Raw genomic sequence first — 23,122 nt, forward strand, 5'->3', positions numbered from 1 at the left:
GTTTTGCTGCTTCATATTTTTGTGGAAACACGATTAAAAAAAGAAACATTTTCAAGTTCAAGTTCAGAATCAAGAATCAGAATCATTTTTTTTTTTAGTCACTGGTCATATAATAAAATCTTCTGTGTTTGTATTGATAATTATAATTCAGTGCTGAGTGCTGACATACAAGTGACTTTGTTAATGTACATTAGAGAATAGCTGAATCACATCACATGAGGATAGAGTTGTGATAACAGCACAGTTTACAATCACAAATAATACCACTGTTTTTCTTTAAGTAGCCTATTGTACACTTCTGTTTTATGAACTTTACTCAGATAACAAGCATCTAAGCACAACATCAAGACAAGCACAGACAAGTGTATCACTTATCCTTTCCAAATGAGCCCGGGATGTACAGTATTTCCATTTTCACCCACAGGAACATTAAACAGCTGCACCTATGAATCACAATGAATCACACCTCACAAAGAATCAAAAAGGCACCCGTGATTCAGTGTACTGCCCGTATCTCAAAGGTTAGGGAAACATTCTTGCACTAAATACAGGATCAGTCATGTACAACATTATCTGGGCTGGTCAGGAGTTGTAGAGAAGGTTGTGAGGGCATTATGGGTGCTCATTGTGTGTGTGTGTGTGTGTCTGTCTAACTTTTCAACAAGTTTTTTTTTTGTGTGTGCAATTTTGCCAAGAAAAAATATGCCAAAACATAGACGTTACATTAAGAATTTTTTTATTTAAATGTGTACAAAATCAAATCAAACTAGAGGGAATGTAGCCTCTAGTTATAACACGTGGCACACCAGAAAAAGAACACCATATTAGTTCAAAGTTTTGTCTGATTAAGTTTTGAAACTTATAGGTTCCCAAGTGACCAAACCAGTAGAACATATTTCTTGTTTTGGTTTCATACTTTAGTTGAGTTTAAGGCATATCAGGATATGTTAAATAACTTTTATTCAGAATTAAATACACGTGAAAACAGTCTGTAAATGCTCAATTAAATTAATTACTGTATAAAACATTTTGGCCTGTTGATCATTTCTCCAACCACACATTAAGATGTATTACATAAATATACCATCATAAATACTACTTTAAAAGATAAAAACCAGCTCTTACTCAAGGCCAAGCACAACAGTGTATGTGTGTTTTTCAAAGCATGGTTTAAAAAAGCATTTTGTGATTCAGCCACCCCCACACTATAAAAGTGAACAAGAAGGACTGTAATTTGTTTGAATGAGTCACATGATGATTTCACGTCTGGTCATCTTCTTGGAATAGTGGGTGGTCTCAACACAACCTTCACTGTATCACCTGTGACCTGCAATGTAAAAGGTCTACAGTTTACTAATAGGTGAATGCGAGAATTATTTTACACTCTTAAAAATAAAGATCCCAAAAGGGAGTTTTCACAGTGATACCATTGAGTAACCAATTTTGGTTCCCCAAAGAACCTATCATTGAAGAGAATTTTTTTTTCTTAGTATGAAGAACATTTTAATAATCTAAAGAACCTTTTTCCACTACAAAGAACCTTTTGTGAAATGGAAAGATTCAGGGTGTTAAAGGTTCTTCATGGAACCATAGGTGCCAATAAAGAACCTTTATTTTTAGTGTAGCTTATATTAACATTACAGGACAAACTGAGCGTACAATACAATCACTTTCAGAGTAAATGCAAGTAACTTACTTGATCTTTTCTCCAGGATCCTGTTGCTAAAGATGGCTTAAATGGTGGAACAGGAGGTGCAGTCGGCTTGATTCCCTACAATTACATAGAGGGTTTTTGAGATGAGAAAACGTATAAACAACTATTGTTTAACACAAACATATGTTACAAATCCTATATCCTAACTGAAATTTTACATAAGGTGGATAATGTGTCAATTTTGCACAATTAAAAGTCACATTATCAAACTGAAAATACAAGCTTATGCAAACTGGGGAATGAGTCAATTCTTTTCAGTGGTAATTGACAAGACTATGCGTTTGTCTGAACAATGTCAGAATGCAGGAAAGGGGTTGCAAAAAGGTGGAAAATAAAAGAGCTTGATTTATTTGCAAGCAATATCTTTAATGAACACAAACTCAGGATAACGCTTCTCTCAGGATCTCAAGAAAGAGAACACGATGAACGGAACAACCACATTAAACAAAACACAGGGCTATAAATACAACGGTAAAGCAGAAGAGACCGGGTGACACCTGGAGACAAAAGCAGAGTCGGGGTGACAAGAGGCTGAAGTGGAGCCAGGGTGCCGGAGGACTGAGGCAGAGTCGGTGTGACTGAGGACGGAGGTGGAGCCATAGGGATGGAGGAGCCCGACGAAAACGAAGAGCTGGACGGCCGAGGCGTAGACAAAGGCCCAGAAGTTCATGGCAAAGACAGAGTGACGACTGACCAAGACAAAGCCGGAGCAACGAGGAAGCCCCATGGAGCCCGTAAGGACGGTGGTCCCAGGTGGAGCCGACTGGTCGACGGGCTGAGGTGGAGTGACAGGCTTGGAGGTTCGAGGTGAAGCCAGAGGGATGACACGCCAGGGTGGAGCTGGCGAACAGGAAACCTAAGGTGGATCCAAGCTGCTGATAGGAGCCAGCGAAGGAGATTCAAAGGGCTAAAGGAAGCCAGTGGAGTACAGGGCCGAAGAAGTGAATAGCACAGGCAGAGGGTTACGAGACGGCCTCCTTGGCCATGACAGAGCAGGCAGTGAGTCCAGCTCGGGCACTGGGACGAACATGGCCTCTGCAGTATGCTCCTTTATGGAAATGACCACAGCTCACAAACCTTGTCAGACTAGGCTTTCTTAAGCTCTTGGTTTACGGTGGGCTCTGACTTCACCTCCTCACGGGGTTTCGGCTCTTTATCCATTTACACTTACATTTATTCATTTAGCAGACGCTTTTATCCAAAGCGACTTACAAATGAGAACAATAGAAGCAGTTAAACTAACAATAGGACAACAATATGCAAGTGCTATGACCCTTCCCAGTTTAAGTACATGTACTTTTTTTTTTATATAAATAGATATAGAATAGAAGAGAAAGTGTTAGTATTAATGGATCAAGTGTTGCCGAAAAAGATGCGTCTTCAGCGGTTTCTTGAAAATGGCTATGGACTTATCCGTGGCAAGCTCGGGCTCTGAGTCTGCAGTGGTCTCAGTTGTGTGGTCCACTGGGGGCGTGACTGCTGATGCGTTGTGTGCTGTGGGCACAAGTGGGGCTGGGTCTTCCTCACTCTCTTCTGTGTGGGGGAATCCACACTGATTTAACACCCACTCAAATGGTGGAATGTCCCTCTATGGCCATCTCCCAAAAACATGCAGAGGCTGATGTTGTTGTGCTGCACAAAGGGGACCAGATCTAGAAACCTCTGTGTGTACACCTTGAGGGACTGATCCCTCTTTGAGAATAGGCTCTGAACTGCAACTACCTCCATTTGTTAGGTCAGATCTTCTATCAGCAAGGGGTTGCAAGAAGGTGGAAAATAAAAGAGCTGGGTCAATTTGCAAGCAGTATCTTTACTGAACACAAATTCAGGTTAACAGTTTTTAGGACCTCAAGAAACAAAACACGATGAACAGAACAACCACTTAAAACTGACGAGATCTGACAAAAGCGGAAAAAAACAAAAGGCTATAAATACACAGGGACAGACTAGGGACTAAACAAGATAATTAACTAGACACAGGTGTGACACATGAGGGCAAATCAAAAACCATGGCAACTGATGAACAAAGACAAAGGAAACTGAACTGGGAAGAGTGCAAAAAGAACCAAACTCAAACCCAAAACAGGTGTAACATTAGCTGGGTTTCCATCCAAACGTGAAGCGAATCTTTTTAAAGTTTGCAAAAAAACAAAAACAAATGCAAATTAGGTGTGTTTCCATCAAGTTGTTCAGGTCAATAAAACACCAACAGCGGACACAGCCAATAAGTCATCTCCCATTATCTGCATTAACTCAAGTCAAAAGCCACCTCAAGTGAGCGTATTAAGGGATTTCCCCCAAAAAAATTTTGCGTTTCCATCACTCATTTCTGATGCGATACTTCAAAATGCGCATTACATGGGGCCAGTTGTTCAAAGGTAAGCTGATCGGATTTTGGTTATCGGATTGGATCAGATCTTGAAAATGGGTTGTTCAAAAGGGAAAGAAGGAATCTGAAATCAGATTAGATCCAATCCTAGTTTTAATCTGGATCAAACCTTCAGTTTGTGTTGTTCAAAACTTGTCAGTAGGATTTGGATAACTTTGATCCAAAAAAACAGGATTATCCTGATCCCAACAGGGGGTAGGATTTCAAGGTGGATTCCAGCAAGAAAATGTAGTAAAACTTTAAAATTGGTCAAAATACAACATTTGTATCATGTAATATACACACACACTCATATTTTTATTTTGCTTTTGATTAGCTTAACTGTTAAAGTAATACATCAGAAGTAGACATTAGGCCTTTCGGTAGCCTACTGTAAAGTAAAAAAGAGATTTTGGCGCCATTAAATAATCCCCAAACAGCTGTAAAAATCAAACAAAAACATTACTGTATATTCAATTCAAAGTGTTTTATCACGGTTTCTAAACTACATTGGCACAATCATAAGAGATGAACCAGTCAAACGATCTTTGCAAGCGGACATTGAAGCATTGAAATATATATATTTTTTCCTATCTCATATTTTTTACATGACCATGTCCCTTTGGGGGTTCCGTAGAGCACCAGTAATCCAGATTTGGTAATCGGAAAAAGTTTACATCCAGATCAGGGTGCTCCAATCCAATTTTGCTTTGAAAAACCGGCACAAAAGTAAGATGGATTACCTGATCCTGGATAGCAAAACATGGGTTTTCCAAATCCAGATCATTCTGATCCAGATTAAACATTTTGAACAACTGGCCCATGGTGATGTAAACAAAGCTACAGACAGGGCTGAATGGACAGTCTTTACTTGACTAAATGAAAGGACTAAATGAAAGGAGTAAAAAGTAGTATCCATTATTCTTCTGAAAAGTAATTGTGCAAGAGTACAAGTATTCAGTTTCAATTTTACTTGAGTAAAGTACAAATTCCCTGCAAGAATACTTAGGTAATGAAGTAAAATCACTCAAGTATTTTACACCCCTGATTACAACATTTTGGAAATAGCATGTTGCTATGTTAACAATGTGTTTAATAAGTACTAATCTACTGTAACTGCACTATACTACTTTCATGATACATTTATTAGTGCATGTGATGATTTTGGAGATTTCTATATTTAAAATATATGCTAAATATATGCTGTAAACAGGAAAATGCTAAAATAATTTACAAAATGTGCAAGAAAATGCATTTCTAATAATAAAATACAATTTGGGTAAAGTTTTTTTTTTTTAACAGTAGATTTAAATGGGAATATTCCATTTCCTTTCATGTTCAACAGAAGACAGAAAGTCTTACAGTTGACAGGATTTTTATTTTTGGGTAAATTTTAAAAATCATTAATTGTATTTTACACAAGAACAAGAAAAGGCAAATTTCTGCTATCAACCGTTCATCTTACCTGTTTAACTGCAGTCTGCTGCGGTTTTTCTGGAGGCTGCAAGCAGAATGAGAACAAACTTATTTTTATCTTTCTAGAGAAAAGCAAAAAGACTGCTTGACTCTTTCCTGTCCCGGAAAGGCATGATATGTGAAACTAAAAAAATTTAACCTTTTAGTCTGTCCATATGCCTGTTGTATAAAACTGGAAAGCATTGCTGTAAAAATTGTGGACTCAAATCTTTGAACAATACTTGAGTTACGTTTGATTAAGTAGTGATTAACTAGATATCCATGAGAAGAACTTATATTCAACTTGTTCAAGATTTAATCAGTAGCCTACTAGTTAAAACTTTTGGACAGACAGAAATCCCAAGTCCATTCACAATTTACACAATTTTTGATTTTGGGAGAGTTTTTTTTCAGCAGGCTATTATTCTTGTATGAATAATTTTAGATTTACCCAGCCCTAAATGGCATGTAAAAACTGTGACTGGGGTGCATTACATGTTGGCCAGAAGGTCTATTTTCAACTAGATGGGTGGTTCCAGACCAGAATAAGCTGCAATGTGGCTCACTTCATGCAAGACATTATGCAAATAGCCATAAGTGTGGTAACATTACTAATTTGACTCTATCTCCTAACTCCAGTTCTAAATTAATTTCACATTCAAATGTCTTAAATGGGGGAAAAACTTTTACATTTCATGCAGTGAGAATAGATTTTTTTACTTTAAGATGATAATGAATGGGCAGCATAATAATGAAGGTTGTACTAACTAGGGGGGCAGGACGAGCCGGACGGGCCGGACCCACTCTAGCAGTTAGAGGGGTGCAGGGTTGAGTTACGGTGGTCCCCATGAATATGGGCTGGCTGATCTGAGGGTGGTCCTTCTTGGCACTGTTGTTCTCAATAAGAAGGCTCAGCTGCCCTGAAGATGGAGCTTTTCTGTAAACAAACAGAGACGTAAAATAAACAGACAGATTATAATTACATAAACTCACAGCTAGCCACACATTCTGACCAATGAATTTCCAAGGCACTTCCAGGAAATCAGCTGGATGTAACACTAACATAACATGTTTTAAAGATACACTCAGTAATCTTGTAATCAGCAACTTGCATGTTATCTGACAGCACTTACTTTCAGAGTTTAAGAACTCTGGCGCAACACATTTTGAGGAACAAAATCATGATGAGTCAATACTTATTTGATCACACATTTGATGATGTCTAAAATATTCCGAGAAAAACAGCTAAATGATATACCCACTGCCATAGGGTCCAAAACAATCCATCCAACCATTTATTATCAAAACCACTTGTCATTTAGGCTTGAACAGTAATGGCTCCTTGACTGAGCCTAGTTTCTCTCCTAGTTTTTTCTCCACTACTGTCACCTGATGGCATTTTTGGCTCCTTGTCACTGTCGCCTTTGGCTTGCTCAGCTAGGGTTTAAAAGACTATTAATGTTCTGTAATAATATCGATTTAACTAATGACATTATTAAGCTCAGTATGGTTCAGATTTAGTTCTCATTTGATAACACTAACTTAGCAACTTTGACAGTTATTGAACCAACATTGAACTGACTCAGTAATGAATAATGACACTATTGTGGGCTCTAGAGCTGCTATAGCTGAATTGAAATTGTTTCATAATTGATGAACTTTGCAATACTAACGCAGTCACTGAAATAAATTAAAACAGCACTGAGATAAAATGAGTTGAATAAATGACACTATTATCTTATTCTGAAATTGAATTTGTTTCATAATTAATGAATTTTACAACATTAACACTGTTATTGTTCTGTTTATTAATTTGAAGCTGCTTTTCTGTATTGTATAAAGCGCTATATAAATAAATGTGACTTGACTTATCATGGTCATGGGGATGCTGGAGCGTATCCCAGAGTTTTAAGCCAAAGGCAGGGAAACACCCTGGAAGGATGTCAGTGGGTCAAAAAAAATAAAATAAACACTTTGCAGAGCGGTTTTATGACCACTAAAAAATACGAATGGTTGGGGGAAAAAGTTAATTTGAGTTAATTTAAGACCATGAGCATGATACATTTAGCAAAGCAAATCAAATTACACAACTCACGTTTTGTGGCTGATGATCCCTTTTCTTTTTTTACGATAAAGCACTACTCCACATACTAGCAGAAGCAGAGCGATTGCAACTGCTACTGAGATGCCAATGATCTTTCCTTGTCCTAAGAAATTGCAAACAAGAGTCAAATTTGTAAAAATGGTACATTACTGCAGGTCATTTAAACGCACTTATGAATTTTTCAGAAAAAAGAGCCAGTTTGAGTTTGATTACCGGATGGCAAATCAGAATATTTGACTTCACAGAAAGGAGGTGCCCAACCAGGCTCACAGTGGCATTGATTTTTGTGATTACATATCTGTAAAATAAGAGACAATAACACTCTAAGCATGGCTTTTTATATTATAAATTATAAATATGCCATTTTCCTGTTGGTTTCAATGAAATGGAGATTTGATCTCACCCCTCTACCACTGCATTTCAGTGAGCAGTGTTCATTACTGCCGTAAACATTCAGGTCTTGGCACATATAATCATAGCAAACCTGTTGAAACATAACCGAGTGATTTCATAGAATTTGTTCTTCCTACAAGACAGAAATACCTGCTGTGATAGTTCAAATAAAAATTTTACAAGCTTACCTTATTATGTTCACATTTTGTGCCAGTAGGAACCATGCTGAGGGCGTCCTCCTCTGATTGGTCCCCAGCTATGTTGCACATGTCCCTTAATGTTTGTATGACAGCTTTCTGACCAGTAATAGGGTATTCGTTTCCTCCATCACAAAATATCTTTCCACAAAGCATGCTTCTATATAAGGAAAAAAGTAAATCATGTCAAAATCTAGTTTGGTCTACACCGGGTGCTACAAATACTGATGCTGGAAAAGTCATTTTGTGAGCTATTTTACATAGAAAATTATAAAAGATCACATACTCTTTTGTACAGGCTCTGTAGCCATTTTTGGTTTTTCCACAGTGAGAATCATTTTTTCCAAATGTGTTTCGTAAAAAGCATGCATCAGAAGCCACTTTGGAACCTATTGAAAAAAATCAGACAAAACGTTGAAGCAAACATCAATTCTTTTAGTTTTGAAGAATGAATAACTGGTCCTTTTTGGAGATTTGGTTAAAGAATCAGCTCATTATAGTCAAACTTTCTTTTGTCACATTCAATTCAGACTGTAAAAGCATTTATTTTGCTATGGTAATTAGAAGCAGTGGTGCAGTGCACAGTACTTTGAATGAATGAATGAATGAGGCATTTATATAGCGCTTTTATATGTACTACTGTACACCCAAAGTGCTTTACAATCATATCAGGGAATCTCTCCTCCTTACTTTAGTAAGCTCCCAACCCTACACCCCAGATTTGAACCCTGATTGTGCTTTTGAACAAAGTACTTACTAGGCCTAGGTTACTTTAGGGCAGGTTATTAAAATTACTTGAACTTATTACTTCAATAATTTAACAACACATTTGCATGTTCACGGTTTTCTGATGTCGATGAATATGACATGGAGACAAAATATCTAATCTTTTTAGCCAGTGTTTTTTATTTTTATTTTTTATTATATATAGGGCTGCACGACTTGGCCACAAATTAATATTGTAAATATTTTGTCATATATTACGATTTGAGCTGCGATATGACATTTCATACAGTACGTATCATACATGACATTTGCATCATATCACACATGTAATAATTGCAGTGTTAAAAATTATTCTTCAAAGTACTGAATAAAATAAAGATCGATGAAGTGCATTTTACAAGAAAATACTATTTCAGTCTTTGTCCTTAAAAATGCAATGTTTAATTCAATGTGTTACTTGCCATTTATTTGTAATTAATTGTGACAATTTCTTGAAATTTCTATTCATACTTGGGTTTGCGCTTTACAAGAACCAACAAACACTACAAGTTACAATACAAATACTTATTTCTCAAATTCTTCCGTTTTAAAAGTTCAAAGCCTTGAGCTTTTAACGTCAAATCATCAAGCTTTTATTTTGGCAGAATATTGATGAAATGCTGTAAACGTCTGTCCACAAAATTTTGGGCAATTATGCAAATGTGACAGTAAATAAAATGAACCTAGTGCACAAATGCATGTTAAACTCACAATGCACATGAGTTTGTGAGAAGCAGCATTTACTGCATTTACTGTGAACTGTAAGCAGCATTTCCCTAGTTCACTAACCCTGTGCTAGGAAATGTCTATTAAAAGATGACATAGATGTTGGAGAAATTTTGGACTCATGCTTACTTGTTCCCCAAAGTTTTTGGCAGTGCTGGAGGTGAGTGGGGCATTGGCCATTGTAGCAGTAACCCTTGCCAGTGCTGCAAGGTATGCCATTCATCTTAAAATCATCCTCTGGGCACTGCTCTGAGAGCCCTGTGCAATACTCTGGAACGTCACACTCATTTACAGCTGCTCGACACATGCGTTCAGCATCTTTTATCTAGCATGGAAAGAGAGAAAAGAAATAACAATAATTGTAAATAACAATAATTTTTAACCACAGCCTACTATCACATTGTCTAGAGTTAATGTTAACACAACACATATCATTAACTTCTAGAAATTTTCATTTCATCCCACACGCTTGACAATAAATATAAAAAAGGCATTGGATTACTTGCGCAGCCGTGTCTCTCTCACTCATTTTGAAAGTGCACAAGTTAGAATAATACAATAATAGTTACAATAAAAGATAATCGAAAATATTAAATATTACCCTGTACCTCACTCAAATGGGCCGGAATTCGCCTTTCCTTTTAAAACACTTGTATTTAACCAGATGTCCTGGTGCTCCGTATTCCAAATTTACTGCAAGACACTTTACACGTATTGATTAATTTGCTTGAACTCTGATTTATGGATTTTTGTTACCTAATATTGCTTTGAGTTTGCTTGATTTTGCATTAAATTCAGCGATCGAAGAATCAATACACTGGGTTTGTTTCTTTTAGGGTGGGTTTGCTATGTGTTTAGATCTGTTTCCTTTTCAGTTGGTTAACTTGGTGATTATTCATTGTTTGATTATCAGTTACACCTGTGGATTTCATTGATTGGTTTGTCTGTCTATTTAGGCTGTGTGTTTCTTCTGTTCTTTGTGTGATGTCGTCAATATTAGTTTGGTTGTTCTGTTCCCGTGTTTTTGCATCTAGTTTTCCTGAAAAGTGTATTTTGAGTTTGTTTGCATTAAACGTCCACTGCATGTGATTAGATCCAGCTCTTTTATTATGTTCCTAGTCGGCCAAGAGAGCCATTCCTGAAATGTCTGCCTGTTCCATGTTGAGACGTCTATCTGTATTCTATCGGCCAAGAAGGCCGTCTCTGAGAAGTCTGTCCATTCCGCTTTGGCCAAGGATGCCATTCCTGAGAAATGTGTGTGTCCAGATTGTTAAACCTCTGCCTGCACTGCCCAGTCCTTCAGCCCTGTCCTCACTGTCTTACTCCAGGCCTTCGTCTCCTCCTACTTTGCCCGATGCGAGCATCGTGGATCCGCCTTGTACTGTTGTTCGCCAGCTCAGCCCTGGACTGTTGACCCGACTGTAGAACCTCCATCCCCTTCACTCCACCTCTGCCAGTCAACCAGTTGGCTCAACCGTTGCTCCTCGCCCCTACGGCTCCGCTTGGGATCATCGTCCCTACGGCTCCACCGGACTTCCTCATCCCTACGACTCCACCTTGATCAGTCGTCGCTTTGCCTGTGTCACGGACTTTTGAGCCTTCAGCTGTGCTTTGTCCCTCCACCCCTTCAGCTCCGTCAAGCTCAACCTTCCTTTTGGCTTCACCTCAGTCCTCAGGTGCACTGGCTCCGCCACAGTCCTCTGGCACCCTGGCTTCGCCTCAGCCACTTGTCTCCACGACTCTGCCTTGTTCTCCAGGACCGTCAGTGTTACCGGGGCTCTTCGGCTACCCCTGGGTCTCCATCACCATCGGCTTCGTATCAGACGGTCGTTGCCCTGTTTCCGTCTGCCAGGACTCCACCGTGGCTCCTCCCTCCCTCGACTCGGCTTGGGCTTTCGTCCTGGGGTTTCTGCTGGGGATTCCACACTGGCTCTTCCCACCATCATCTCCGTCCTGGTTCCTCCTGTCATTTGCTCCGCCCTGGCTCCTGTATTTGTCCCCTGTGCCTGCCCAGCGCCTTCTAGGCCCCCTCCCGCCCTCATCCATTGGACCTTCTTGATGGTGGGGGAAATGTAAGGGATTGTCTGGGTTTGTTTCTGTTTAGAGTGGGTTTGCTATGTATTTAGTTGTGTATAGCACTAAAGTATAGCACTTTAGTTCTGTAAAAAGAGGCCATTCAAAGGTTGTTCATTCGAGTCACTCTGAAAAAAATTTAAGTGCATTTTACCACTCTTACACCACCCAAAATACATCTAGTAAAGAGTCTATTTGACATTTGCAAACTCTTTTAAGCTTTCTAGCAACTGTTCAACAACACTTTTACCTCTTTACTGGATCTTTGCTTTTCTGAGTCACCCTTTTTTGCAACAGTTGGTGCCATTGCCCAGTTGGTTGGAGTGTGTGTCTTGTAAACATGAGATTCTAGGTTTAGTGGTACCTATGAAGGGGATTTTAGGTGGGCTCTATGAATGTTCAGTGAGGCCCTTCAAAGGTTATGGAGTTAAACTTCTGGCAATTTGGTAAATGCATTTTGCCCCCTTCTCCCACACCAAAACAAAAATAACATCTAGAACAAAAGCTTGCGTGACATTTGCAAACTCTATTATGTCTCCCACACACTATATGACAAGTCAAAGGCAGCACTCAAGTCTGATTTATGGATGCTGGGTTTCAATCCCAACAGTGCTTCTCTACCAAATACTTTTCTCTCTTGGTTTACTCTTGGAAAGAAGGCCACTTTTGAACCTGGCTTTTGTTCTGCTGAGACTCAATGAATAGCACATTGGAATTCTAGAGTGTAGAATGATGCAGTTCAAAGGTTGTGGGTTTGAGTCTCATCAGAGTCATGACTAATTTCATAGGTGCATATAATTCCTTTAATAAAGACATTCTATAGTGTAAGTTCATAGTGATATTTTGTAATAAAAAGGGCTTGAAGAACTTTTCTAGAAGTAGCACAGAATAATTTTCTTCCATTACTCACACAAGCTTACTTCATCCCAGTCATTTTATCCAAAATGCTCTACAGTGAAATTAAAGACACAAAGTCACTTATGGACATTACCTGGCAATTCTCACAGCAATCTCCGTAAGCACAACGTGAGCCTTCAGTGAGTCGGCAGGTCTTGGGATCACAGCATGGATTTTCACATTCCTTAGAAGACGGCAAATCACAGTCATCAATGAGATATCAGATGTGGGTAAAACGTGAACCTACATTAATGCATTAATGATGTCATTTAAGAAGGATAATTTCAAGGCCAGGGTTGACTGAGTCACTACAGACACAGGATGTGTGCGCAATACCTCCACTGTTCCACAGTCACACTCCTCTCCAGGGTCCAGGAAAGCATTACCACAGACAGACCCACTGTAGAGTTTGTCTGAGCTGGGGATGTCCAGCAGGCAGCTGGGGTTGGCGTTGTCTAGAAATACACTCAGCTGTTCTAGGCTACAGTCACTAAACATCTCCGGGAACTGCGTGCTAGATAGACAATTTCAGAATATGTCATTTTCAAACAGTGCACACTTTAAACTGCTACAAGGCAGAGCAGTCCACATACATTGTTGTTTTTTACAACGATCCATCTCCAACAGAAGCCTCACATTGTGTTTTCAGCATAGTGAAACTTAAAGGTTTAAAGAGTTTCTTGCACTTGTACTTGTACATGTACTACCCTTGAAAAAAGTACGCTTAACTGTACTGAATGTGCGCTTGCAGTGTACAATGTTGTAGTGTAAAAGTTTTTTTTTATTATTTACTTGCATATAATATAATATTAATGAAATAAAAGGCCACTTAAGTGTATTTAAAGGAAGTATATGACGTTTCACGTTTTCATGAAGTTTCTTAACACACTTAAGTACACTTTTAAAAGGCGCACTTCGTAATTGTCAAATTAAACATTTTACTTTAGAGTACATTTTAAATCATTGTGTTTTAAATAATAATCTTTTGTCATACTCTAAGGATAGGATAGGTAGACTTCATTTATCCCACACCGGGGAAATTCACTTATTACAGCAGCTCCCAAAAAAAAAAAAAAAAAGTACACTTATTTTTTACGCGTTGACTAACACACTAAAGCACATACAGTATAAAATACTTGATTATAAATTTAACAGTAATTTGTTGTTTGCTGTTACATTTAAAGGTAATATGGCATTTTAACTGTACAAAACTTCATCATTACAAATGTGGAATTACAAATATATTTAAATGCATGACATACAAGTTTCAAAAGATATTACATTGAAGTATATTTAGGTTTACCATAATTGCTTGTCAGCAGAACACTTAAAACATATTTCAAAGACAAAAGTAATTATGAAATTATATATAAAGATGTACTTAAGTTCTACTTAAATGTGGGTAAAAAAAAAAAAAACATCCTATGTTCAACTAATTGCATTTTATATTTAAACTATAATAGATTTTAATTTAACTGTAAATAACCTTCAAATTGTAAAATATTACATTTAATTCACACTTAAGTATATTCTAAATATATTAGTATATTATATTACTTCCATAATAAGTCGTTTTTTCAAAAGTGTTATAAAGTGGTTTGCCGGGTGGTTGCTTGGGCATTGTAGGTTGTCGCTAGTTTGCTTTTATGTGGTTGCTAAGATTTTATAAGTGGTTGCCAGGGCATTCTTGGTCTTAGGCATTGATCGGTAGTTGCTTATGTAGTGAGTGTTTGGTAGGTATACAGATGGCAGGCAGTTACTAGACAACCAGATCTGACTTCTAAATAATTAAAATAATCAGTACATTTAAAAGATGTTACACACACATACTGCTTACCCCACACGCTCTGTCATGATACAGAAGTTTGAAGAACCACACATGCAGTGATCTACATCGTGGGACATGCCCATGTTATGACCCATCTCATGGGCAATTGTAGATGCCAAGCCCAGTGAGTTTAGATTATGATCCTGAAAAATAACAGCATATAGCCATTTAAGGAATAATATGTAATTATAATGTCTTTATAGTCTTTATATAGTCTTTATATAATCATTACTAACTCAGATCATGAATACCTGATTGACTCCCACTGAGCTTTCCGCACACATTGCAAATTTGTTTGCCAGACCAACTGTGTCCCCCAAAAAATCAATTCCACTGGAAGAAAAGAAAACCAACAACTAAAACCATAGCACTTTACATTATGATCTTGTTTCTTAACATTAGTTAATGCATTAGCTAACATGAGGTAAGCAATATATATTTTTTACAGCATTTATAAATCTTTGTTAATAATATTAGTTAATAATACAATTGTTCATTGTTTGTTCAGGTTAGTTCACATTGTATTAACTAATGTTAACAGATACAAATGGTAGATAATTATATTAATGTATTTGTAAATGTTGAAATTAACATTACATATGATTAATAAATGATTTAGAAGTATTGTTTATTGCTAATTCATATGTAATGTCATCAACTAATGATAACAAATGAAACCTTATTGTAAGCGTTATATTAAAGTACGCTATAGGTTCTGCTATGCTATAGTGTAGTGAAGGTCTTAGTCATCCAGCTGAGTAAATGGTTAATTAGATCATATACTCACGTCACAAACTGAGCGTTGTCATGCCTGACCCTTTTAAGCAGATTGCTCTTTCTCCACTTAATAAACCGACTAAGAGTGTCATCAGAACTCACACTCACTACAAACTGGTCCTGTGTTGTCCAAACCTCAAGTCCCACTAGCATAACCCGAATATTAAGGGGTCGATACAACTGAGAAAAGAATAAAGTGCTTATTATATATCTTTATGACATTTATTAAAGGGGACCAATTATGCCCTTTTTCAAAATATAAAAAAAACACATTATTTTTCATATTGTTGCAGCTCCTCTCTTCCCAGGCTGTCAGTAACGCTCTGTTTAGTTCCTGTATTTGTAAAGCCCCTCATTCTGAAAAGCGCAATGTGCTCTGATTGGACGGCTGAACCTGTGTGTTGTGATTGGTCAAGCTCTTTGAGCGTGTTTGGGAAATGTCACGCCCCTTACCTTAACAGAGAGTTTCAACACACTACTAACGATACTTAACCAGGCTCTTTTTTTGCGTATGCCTTGGGTGGGAATTATTTAAATGAGGAATATTGTGACGTGTACATTTCCAGAAATAAACTCAAGATTACAATAACTCCCTTTGGAGTGACTTTGTAACAGCAGCATTACACAATACAGAAAGTTGAAAAAACACTTTTAGCTGATTTTCAAATATTGTAAATCAAAAAAGTAAATATTTGTAGGTTTGAATATATATTAGAATAAAATATATGAATATGTACCTTGTCAACGTGATTTGCAACCTCCAGCATCCTGGCTTTAATATTGTCCATGTTAGAACCATAGGTTTTGTACTATAAGAGTAAAAAAATAGCAATCATTTGTTTGCCTTTTTTTGGAAAATTTACTTTCAGCTTTTGCTTGACGTATCGTGACTAGCACTACTGGCCTCAGTATGAAATATGTCAAAATCTATAAGGCATAAATATTAGTGATTCACTAATATATTATCTAGGCCAATCAAATATCAATCAATATTTGTATATTTTTGAGTAAATTGTAAAAAAGGTGTTTATTTCATTTCAGCATTTTTAAAATATCAGCAAGATTTTATTGCCTGGATATTTGCACCACCATCAGTCATTGAAAAACGGTTGATATATACATAAAAATACTTAAAAACTAAAATATTTAAGGTAAAATTCTCACCTCAGAGTTATCGACCACAAGAAACAATTCCACAAATCTTGGAGTGTGAAAACGCTTCACTTTCTAAGAGGATATATCAATGTTTTAGAATCTATATATAATTTCTTTCATACGCAGAACATTTGCTAGAATTGTGCTAGAAGATGTTATTACCTGTCTGCTGGACTTTAAGGGGACAGCCACTGGTGGTTCATGCTCATAAATGGCGGTGTTTGGTTCACCACAAGAGCTTCTCTTCCACCTCAGATGTTGGTGCTTATAGAGCGCATGATCTCCATCAGTGTGGTTGGTCAGGGGTTCAATCAGGTATACTTGCTTTTTCACCCTAACAAAACCTCTATGGACAGAAGACAGAATGCTGCTGTTCAAGAGCATACAAACATGGCATCTAATACTACTGCATATCCATTAGGAAATGTATGAAAAGTGTCTAGTAATGAACATGATGTTGTGCATGATACCTGATTCCAGAACAGATTGTCACACTGACTGAGGAATCTTCCAAATCCTGAATATGGCCATGATAATAGCAATTTTCCTGATACAAATGATACAAAAGTTATATTTATATGTATATCTAAAGCTTATATCAGGGCACTTCAACCAATCCTATGTGACTTTAATACATGTTTATAATAGAATACTAGCAGGAACTACGCACTATGCAATGTATATACTATTTTAAATAGCATGTGAACAACAGTTTGCTACATTGCTGTAACATGACCTCGCATGTTTAGTTCAAGCGATTTCTGATCATCATCTTAGAAATTCAGATATGTTTAAAATCCTATACATAATTAATTCCAATTCTTTTAGCACGTGGGAAATGGAGTTGAGTGCAGATGTTGGTAAAGGTAGTAGTTTATCTACAGTATGGATCTAGAAAATACTACAGTATATACTGCATAAATAGTATGAAAAGTTTCTGTTCTGGTATTGTTCTATTACAGTAAGTTACCTTTAATTTTGGATTGCTGCTCACAATCAATCCATCATCTTGATAGTATATTTCAGTATAATTATGTCCAATGAGTTGCCTAAACCACAGTGAACATTTGTTTAGGCCGACTTAAGAGTACAATGATGTATTTCATACTATTAAACATCAAAATGAAATGTACAGACATCTTAAGAGAGAAACTTCAAGTGAAATATAACACACCCAAAAGCAACACTCACCTGTTCTTTTCCAAATGAATCATGTGATTTTCCCCTCCAAAGAATAATTTGTATGTAAGTCTATCAGGATACTTTTCATGGCTTTGTGGACTTTTATCAGACTGTACCTGCATAGGATTGATATGTTAATCCACACATAAACAGCACAACTCCACTGTTGCTTTTCCACAAATCTAAGAACTAGACAGGTTGTTGTTTTTTTAGGCATTTCTTACTGCTGTAACTAATATCCCGGTGGTATTACGGATGTACCTTACTGAGGCTCAGTCTTTTAGGTCTCACCACATCAAACTGCTCTACGTGAGGTAAAGTATGGATAACGTTACTCTCTGCAACACATCCTGATGAAGAATCAAAATATATTTCAATGTTTCACAAATGCACTATCCAAGAGTTAACAACATCCTTGATTAATGACGTTCTCTTGCTAACAACAAGAATAAAGATAATACACTCTTTAAAATCAACTTAAAGGACAGAAAAGTTCCTCATACAATATGTATACACTATATTACTATAAGTATATCCCATTCGCATGAATGTAAATTGCCTTTACATGAATAAATTATTAAAATAGACTAAAACGACCGGTTTAATCTTTCAGCGCAAATATGCTTTATACCGGTAATTACATAAATTAATAAGTAAAACAGATTTCTACTTAATTAAAAGAATATAGCGTACGTACCCCAAAGACAAAGACAGCAAAGTAACGTTACATGAGCTGTGAAGGTAAAACAGTGCATGGTTACTGCGCGTTATGGAAATGGAACATGTCAGGGAAAATGCATGCTAAAAGATAAACTTGAGATCCGCCCAAGTGGGATGCACTTTTACTTTATCAGGACAGACCAGAATAAATAAGTAGAATGGCCATTAGCACGACACTGAAGTTTTGAAAGGGGCGGGGCTAAGAGACGTCATGAATGATCAAAATAATAATTATTTTAATTTGACTAATTTAAATGCTTATTTTAATTCTATGTCAATGCACAATTTCTCAGTGTCATTATGGAGGTGTAGATTATCGTCCATACTGCTGCTGAAATAGATCCCTGACAACGTTGTCACGTGGTAACTAATACTTTTCTCGACGCTGATCTTGGTGGACCAATCACAACCGTTTGTGATTACAAGAAATATATTTTTAAATCGTCTTGTATCGAACGATGGGTTGAATTTGAATGTTTAATGCTTAACTTTTTTACATCAAAATCTTTGAAAATTAAAAAATTAAATAATTTTAGGTTTTAGTGTGCAAAACAAGACCTGAGATTTGAATGCGTCTCAATGAAGCAATCGGTGATTTGGGCCTCGCTCCGAGCGCCCTTCTATGAACAGTTGTGTTTCCTTTTTAACCACCCAGTGGGGTAGACCGCAACATATCCCGTAACGACAGTGACTCATGATATTACAGGAAACACATGTAATATCAAATGTTTAATATGTAGGCTAATTATAGCTTTTACCTTTAGAGTTTGTTTAATTCCTACGTAATATTATTATTACAATTGATGTATGTACGTGATTTTAAACACTATGTATTAATGTAGACCTGGACACAGTCACCTTCAGTATTCAGTATTGCCAGAATTGACTGAAAATAAGGTTCAAATAAATCCAAAATGTATTAATGTTTTCTTCTCCCCCAAAATAGGCTGAAAACACATCAGTGCATGTAGGCTTAATGTTGTGACTTGAATAAATAAATATGTATAAGCCTATATATTCCTTGATGAAAAAAAAAAAAATTCACTTGCAAAACACAACCACTAGAGGACAGATCACAGACACAAATTTCTGCAACACATCACACAAGTAGACCTATCCTTGGTGTCTCTGGCAGTCATACAGTAACAAGCCTCTTACCTTTCACACTAATTCACTATACATTTATTTAGGCCTATTTATTTATTGATAGATTAGACACTATTTTATTTGGTCTCTTCTTGAGAAATTGCTCTGTTATATGAAACAGAGGAAATTGTTTTCTGTTTGCTGATTGATTGTTGAAGGATTTATATTTTGGCATTTAGTCTTTGAATGCTCATTTTCTGAAGACGACCAAATTTAGAATAATAATATCTTGGGGCAGTGGCTGGCCAGTGCCAAAAAGCATACTCTGTGAATGATGTGAAAAGCAAGAATATTGTTTAGCCTGCTCTCCATACACCATGCCAGAGAATCATTCAACAGTAAATCAAGACAAACGACAACAAAACAGATGGTTCCACTAAATTAAATGTCATGGAAAAATAAAAATGTTTGTCTTTATAATCTGGTGTGGCACTTTACTTGAAAAGTGAATATCAAGGGAGATATTAGCGTAAAAATGGCTGTCACACCCGTGTGTAAAGAGTTGTACATTTTGTACCAGCATTTTTTTTAATAGAAGTTGATGTAAAGGTAGCCTATGTTACATTGCTTCAGCTATGAATTCTTAAGTAGCTATATGCTGTGCAAAAGATGCTTTTTATGTTTTTATTAAATGTCCCTTTTAGCTATAGTTTCTTTGCCAGAAGCTTGGATTTTTGTCCAATTTCCTAAACTGCAATAATTATCATGAAATTGCAGCTGGCGTTCACTGACTCATTAAATGTAAAATGTGTCATCAAAAGTTTTGCAATCAGAGACTAGGCTTTCTGAAGAAGTCCATCATATGCACAAATCCTGCTGATGTCAAAGATATATTATAATACATCATATTACGGCAGATGGAAATTATCCTTTCAGAAAGCACAGTGAGTAATCTGCATTTTCCCAAGCTGAGGAATATTTGTGTGAGCTTTGGCACTGCGGTTCAGATCCTGTCACTAAGGTTTTAGTAGTTCTTTTATATTATTTTCAGACTGTATTGAATGGGGCCATCTGGCCAATCAGAGCAGAGTATAAATTGCGGAAAGGAGGGATTAATTGAGAGACCAAATTGACAAGTCGTTTGATAATCATTGAAAAATGTGGTGATGTGCAATGTACATTATGAGAAAATGAAAGTGTTTTTTGACCTTTGATGCATGCAAATCTGTTGTAGAAGGAGACCTCCAAAATGAAATTAGGAACCTTTAAAATAGCATAATAGGGCACTTTAAAGTCCCCCGTTTTTAATGTTGTTTATGTATGTGGTGTTTTTAATATGCTTTAATGCAATGCTTCTGCAAATACATCAACACCACTGCTGAATATTTTCTCTTTAAAACTGCAGTGAATCAAAGACGCGAAATCGCTGATGTTTCTGACATCACAAACTACCTTGTAACCAATCAGGGCAACGTGTGCCGGGGCTAATTTGCATATAAATAGAACCGCATATATTAAATGAAGCAAGGGTGTAGTTACGTACTACGGAAGCCCTGAACCGCAAGGTGAAAAAAAAAAAAAAAAAAAACTTATCTCGTTATTTCGACTTAATAAGTCGTTATTTCGACATAATATCTCGTTATTTCGACATAATATCTCGTTATTTCGACTTAATAAGTCGTTATTTCGACATAATAAGTCGTTATTTCGACATAAATATCTCGTTATTACGACATAATAAGTCGTTATTACGACATAATATCTCGTTATTTCGACATAATATCTCGTTATTACGACATAATAAGTCGTTATTTCGACATAATATCTCGTTATTACGACATAATAAGTCGCTATTTCGACATAATATCTCGTTATTTCGACATAATATCTCGTTATTTCGACATAAATATCTCGTTATTTCGACATAATATCTCGTTATTTCGACATAATAAGGGGACATTCTAATATGCATTAAGCTACATTTAACGTTCTTATAATGAGTTTCTATGGGAGGAAAATGCTTAACGTCAAATTAAACGCTTTGCGTTCATATTCTGGACTTATCTGATTTTTGTAGTAGCCTATACTTTATTATGATTTTAGTATCATATTGATTAATAAATGCACGCACAATTATCCGTGAACTTGATAAATGTTGCAGATATGTTTTAGGCTACTATCCACAAACAAATTGCTTTCAATTATTTGTGCAAAATTCAGAATTCAACGAATGCAGTGCAACAACAACAATAATAGTTAAATTAATATTAGTATTATTAATAATAATAATAATAATAATAGTCGCAGTAGTGCTAGGCTAAGGCAGTGCAAGCCAAGTCAAGTAAAACAGTTTCTTTGCGTTCATAGTCTGGACTTATCTGATTTTTTTGTAGTATACTTTATTATGATTTTAGTATCATATTGATTAAGAAATGCACGCACAATTATCCTTGAACTTGATAAATGTTGCAGATATTTTAGGCTACCCATAAACAAATTGCTTTCAAATGTGCAAAATTCAGAATTCAACGAATGTGCAGCAATTTGTACAAATAGAGACATTTTTGTGTATAAAAGACATTTTTGTTTTATTTTGTAGTAGCCTAGTGATTATAATTTGCGCGTCCATTTATTGACGTCTGAGTCGATCTCATTTGAGTGTATTCGGCAATTTGCTTATAACGTGGAATTAAACGCGTATATTCTGAGCTCATCAGATTTTGTTGTACATATACTTTATTAGTATGATTATTTACTGTGTTTGGTCTGTTAGTAAATATGTTAAGGTTTGTATTCATTTCGATATGCCACTAGAGGGCAGAATAAGACCGGGAATTATAAAATGCATTGTAGTTATGTTGACCAACTGTTTTCATAACACTGGATATTCTACTAATTTATACTTTTCTAAAACGTTGCATATTAATGGCAATTAACTTTGGCAATTATTACACTAATAATAATAAAAATGATAGCCGCAGTAGTGGTATAAGGCAGACAGTGCAAGTCAAGTAAAACATAGTTTCTGATCTGGCCAATAATGACCAAGCATGAAGCAAAATAGGCTATCTGCGATTGACTTGTGTTAAGTTAACAAATAAACCAAATCTAGATAAACTATAAAGCTGGCTGAAAGAGCAATACTGACAACAAAACTAGCACAAAACTATGTGTAATTGCCAAATGTTAAACAGTTTGAGAATTCATGAGTAGGCCTACGGTTTATAAACTGAGCGGACGGGATGGGTACTTTTCAATCAACATCTCTACTACATTCATAATCTGGACATCTGTTGGGTACGCACTGCGCAGTGTAACGAAATATTGTCTCTGCTAGTGTCTCAAGGACACTTCTCTTCACTTCAAAATCTTTTGTTTATTTGTGATAATCTTAGCACTTTATTATTATTGTCTAACCTGTATTATGATATTTGACGAATTGCCTTGTTCCTTTTTTTGTAAGTTTTGGACAAAAGCGTCATCTAAATATGTAGCCTAAAATGTAGGCCTATTTTATCCAAAACTGTAAAAGCGTTTATAAAAATAAAGCATTGATAAATCATATTATTAAATTATATTATGACAAACATATTACTCTATTACTAAGTGAACTCATTTATAGTTATAAACTCTAATAATAATAATAATTATTATTATTATTAAATTTTAGTCTACATATTTA

At 36.3% G+C, this 23,122-nt stretch overlaps 1 protein-coding gene across 1 annotated transcript; it reads right to left on the reverse strand.

Moving 5' to 3' along the window:
- Positions 1-719: 719 nt before the first annotated feature.
- adam8b (ADAM metallopeptidase domain 8b) lies at positions 720-18,474 on the reverse strand. The gene is made up of 23 exons (XM_084435151.1): positions 18,332-18,474; positions 17,896-17,984; positions 17,644-17,750; positions 17,423-17,501; positions 16,923-16,999; positions 16,615-16,798; positions 16,462-16,524; positions 16,035-16,106; positions 15,308-15,477; positions 14,772-14,853; positions 14,530-14,663; positions 13,029-13,206; positions 12,787-12,876; positions 9,852-10,047; positions 8,518-8,620; positions 8,223-8,391; positions 8,045-8,125; positions 7,855-7,939; positions 7,633-7,744; positions 6,306-6,474; positions 5,548-5,583; positions 1,697-1,771; positions 720-1,327 (listed from the first exon to the last, which is right to left on the reverse strand). Exons 1-23 carry the CDS (start codon positions 18,387-18,389, stop codon positions 1,271-1,273), a joined length of 2,466 nt encoding a protein of 821 aa, XP_084291277.1. The 5' UTR covers positions 18,390-18,474; the 3' UTR covers positions 720-1,270.
- Positions 18,475-23,122: the final 4,648 nt, after the last annotated feature.

This window comes from Rutilus rutilus (genome assembly GCF_951802725.1).
Source record: "Rutilus rutilus genome assembly, chromosome: 16".
NCBI lineage: Eukaryota > Metazoa > Chordata > Actinopteri > Cypriniformes > Leuciscidae > Rutilus > Rutilus rutilus.